Source organism: Cynoglossus semilaevis, chromosome 9 (genome assembly GCF_000523025.1).
Source record: "Cynoglossus semilaevis isolate Cse_v1.0 chromosome 9, Cse_v1.0, whole genome shotgun sequence".
Classification (NCBI taxonomy): domain Eukaryota; kingdom Metazoa; phylum Chordata; class Actinopteri; order Pleuronectiformes; family Cynoglossidae; genus Cynoglossus; species Cynoglossus semilaevis.
In genome coordinates, this window is record NC_024315.1 from 3610507 (window position 1) to 3613760 (window position 3254).

The 3254-nt window shown below is 40.8% G+C and overlaps 1 protein-coding gene and 1 long non-coding RNA gene across 3 annotated transcripts in view; one reads left to right on the top strand and one right to left on the bottom strand.

The window, feature by feature from the left end:
• The first annotated feature begins 11 nt into the window (after nucleotides 1–11).
• Nucleotides 12–2673, top strand: LOC112487513 (uncharacterized). The gene is made up of 3 exons (XR_003050667.1): nucleotides 12–1199; nucleotides 1336–1425; nucleotides 1742–2673. It is a non-coding gene; the product is annotated as an uncharacterized LOC112487513 (long non-coding RNA).
• fam83fb (family with sequence similarity 83 member Fb) overlaps nucleotides 1433–3254 on the bottom strand; it is a 12262-nt gene continuing 10440 nt past the window's right edge. Inside the window, exons 5-6 of one of the 2 annotated variants that reach the window (XM_025058734.1) lie at nucleotides 2175–3028; nucleotides 1433–1822 (exon numbers count right to left, since the gene is read on the bottom strand). In XM_025058734.1, coding sequence (XP_024914502.1) covers nucleotides 2982–3028 — 47 coding nt within the window. In that variant the 3' untranslated portion in view covers nucleotides 1433–1822; nucleotides 2175–2981. Of the gene's footprint in view, nucleotides 1823–1894; nucleotides 3029–3254 lie in introns of those variants that run through there. The other variant, XM_008316547.3, reaches the window with a different exon arrangement.

A 3254-nucleotide genomic window follows, 5' to 3' on the forward strand; every position in this document is an offset into this window, starting at 1 on the left:
CGGCCAGAGGGCGGGTGGGGGGGCGGGGGGGGGGTCGGGTCTCTTTCCACTTGTCTGTGCACAGATCTGAGTCAGGGGTGAGTGAAGGGGTGAGTCACATCTGTGGTCTGTGCTGAAGAAACGTCTTCTCAGGGTTTGTTGGTGCAGGAAGTAAATAAATAAATAAATATGTTGTATATAAAATATATCGAGTGTCAGAAACAGAGACATTTGTACGACAAATCAGGTTTTCACTTCTCAAAGTCGGTTTAAAACTGAATTACAAATGCACCGCGATCTGAACTCAGATCAGTTGTATAAAGTTGTAAATATATCTGTAAATATATACGGCCTGGTTTTTAATGTATGATGTTATAAATGCAGCGTTGTTGTTTTATACAAATAAAACTACTTTTTTTTCATATTTTCATATTGTGGTGCAATAAATGCAATAAGTAATTCTGGGATTTTGTAACGAGACCCGTATGTTGAAACACCTTCTGAGTCATCGACTTCTGAACAACACATTCAGTGTTTAACATCAAATCATGTTTAGTTTTTTTTTAAATTAGGCAATAAAAAGAACTTCTTTCAGCAGATGTTTTTTTTACTTCCTGTGAGACCATGAGATCACATCTTACTTCCTCATTTGTGTTGTACACAGTGTGTACTTCGTGTACTGTGTGCACTGAGGTGCTTTGTGAAAACTGTTGCTTCAGTGCTCTGAGCTGAGGTTTCTATGTTTAAACCAAATAAGCTGATTGGTCCAGCAGTGACCAAAACAAAAACATTTTCTCTGTTTCACTTTAAGCTGTGGTGCTGAACATAAAACCGGCCCAAAGAGGTCGAGGGGGCGAGGGGGCGGGGAGGTTATTGCGGGCCCCCTTGATGAAAGTTTGAAAATAAAAAAATATATATAAACATCACATATATTTTTTTTTGTAAATGTATTAATATTTCATTAAACACCAATAAATAATAATAATAAATATCTAATATTCTTGTACTTCTTTGCATGAAAACAAAGGGGAAAAACATGGACATAAAAACATTGTGACTCTCTGGGGTTAATCAGTGACATCACACTCACCTGGTCCCTGTCGTTACCTGTCTGTCAGTCTCACTCATGTCACCTGGTGGCCGGGGTATATAAGTACCTCTACCCTACTCTGTGCTCTGCCTGGTTTCGTCTCTGTTCCTGCCTGGTCTGTGGTGAACTGGTAAATAAACTCCTCCACTCCTCTCTTTGTGTTAGTTTAGGAGAAAAATGTCATTTTATTTCTAATTTTTCAAACCGTTGTTCAGACAGATGTGTTTTGTGAATTTGGGCTAAACAACTACACCACCGTTGTTCAGACAGATGTGTTTTGTGTTTTGACTCCACCTGATGACATTTACTGCCAGAAAAAGACCTAGTCCTTCAGCAGGCGCTCAGCAGCTCTGGAGGTGAGTTTGGTTAATCTTCAGTGTAGCCGTACTCTGCCTACGTCGTGACCTCCTTTGCCTACGCTGATTGCCAAAAACAAAGAAAAAAAAAATCTATTTTTGTACACGATAAAAGTCACTGGTCCCAGGTTAGATTTAACTGGTGTTTCCAGAAACTGTGAGGATGAAAAAACAGCCCCACGTAGAAGCATCACTGTGATCATAGAAGCACAGGAAACACCAACTCTGTGCTGCTGCGGCTAAACTCGTCACTGAAGTAATTTAAGAGTGTCACTTCCTGTTGCAGCTCTGACTTCGTGTTTCGCTGTTGCGACAGGTTTGGTTTGCAATCCCTCGTCTTTATCTCCCCACCTACGCCACCAGCCCGACCCTCGAGTTCCCATCAGGCCTTTGGTTTCTGTTGGAGTGTGTGAGAAGTGAGACATGTAGTGGTGGGTTTAGGCAGTGAAGAGAAACATGGACGACCGTGCCGGGCAGTTTGACTGGACTTTAATATTTAGGCTTGAATTTTTTTTTTTTAGTAGAACACTGAACTTTAAATGACAACAGGAAGAGAAAGTCTTTGACTCACATTAACAATTAGTAACTGTTGGGTTTTGTTGATCAAAAGTAAAAACATAAGAACGAACAAACCTGAAGTTCAATGAAACAGGACACAATTAAAAATGAGAAGTCGTTACAAAAAACAAACAAACAAACAAAAAAAACAGAGACGTGTCAACAGTTTAAACGTGTTTAAAACAACAAACCTTTCCATGGATCCAGCCGTCCATCTATTGATTATTCCCATTTGTCCCAAGAACTTGTAGCATTTGAAGGCAACACTGTAAGATATGTTTTCTGCCGAGAAAAAACAGATGTACTGGAAATACGAGAGAGAAGAAGAAGAAGCAACACTTCAGGTCTAAAACTGCTGCAACGCTGTTTGTGTTCACAGTGGTTTTTCATTCAGGTCTGGATCTTCAGAGTCCATCAGGGAGGGGGGGTAGGTGGGGGGGGATTAGACCCTGATTGGTCCCTGAAGGCCAGCCCTGATAGTGCTGTGTGTCAATATAAAAATAAAAAAACTTAAAACAAAACAAATGTTAAAGTGGCTAACACAGCGTTAACAAGGCACTTTTTTTCCCCGTAGTATTCTTTAAAGACTCCAGTTGTTCACACCATTCACACTGTGATTCACACCGTGATTCACTGAGTCTTTTCTTCTTCTAAATTCATTATTTTTCTAAACCTGTAAAAAAAAAAAAACTTGTAAAAACACGCTTTACAACGTGTGCACCAACACGTCCACTAGAGGGAGCATGAAACCCACTGTGTTTAAAGCCCCAGAAAGGCTGTGGTGTTCAGTGATCACCAGGAAAAAACTCTTTTAACAGACGCTAAAGACACAGATAAACGCCAGTACCTGATTGGTTGAACATTCAATGGTCGTTGTTACAGGCACTGGGCAGAAAAAAAACAAAAACAATGTTCGACGTGAGGTGTAATTCAATCACTCCAGTCCATGTACGTAATGGTGACGTGACTGCACTCTTGTGGACAGTGGCCGCTTCACCTCAGGAAATTGTACACTTCTTTTTTCCACGCCCCCGACTTTTAACACCTATAATAAAAGAGAGAGAGAGAGAGCAGATGCAGTTAAGTGAGATGAAGGAAACAGTGTAGAACAGTGGTTCTCAAATGGTGGCCCGTGGGCCGCATCCAGCCACCAGGTGCTTATTTGTGGACCACAACCTAAACAGGTGAGAGGAGGTCGAGCTCCGTGTTTTGGTTCAGTCAGGCATTTTTTTTTTTTTTACTTTTTCCTTTTCAGTAGTACACGGGTACAT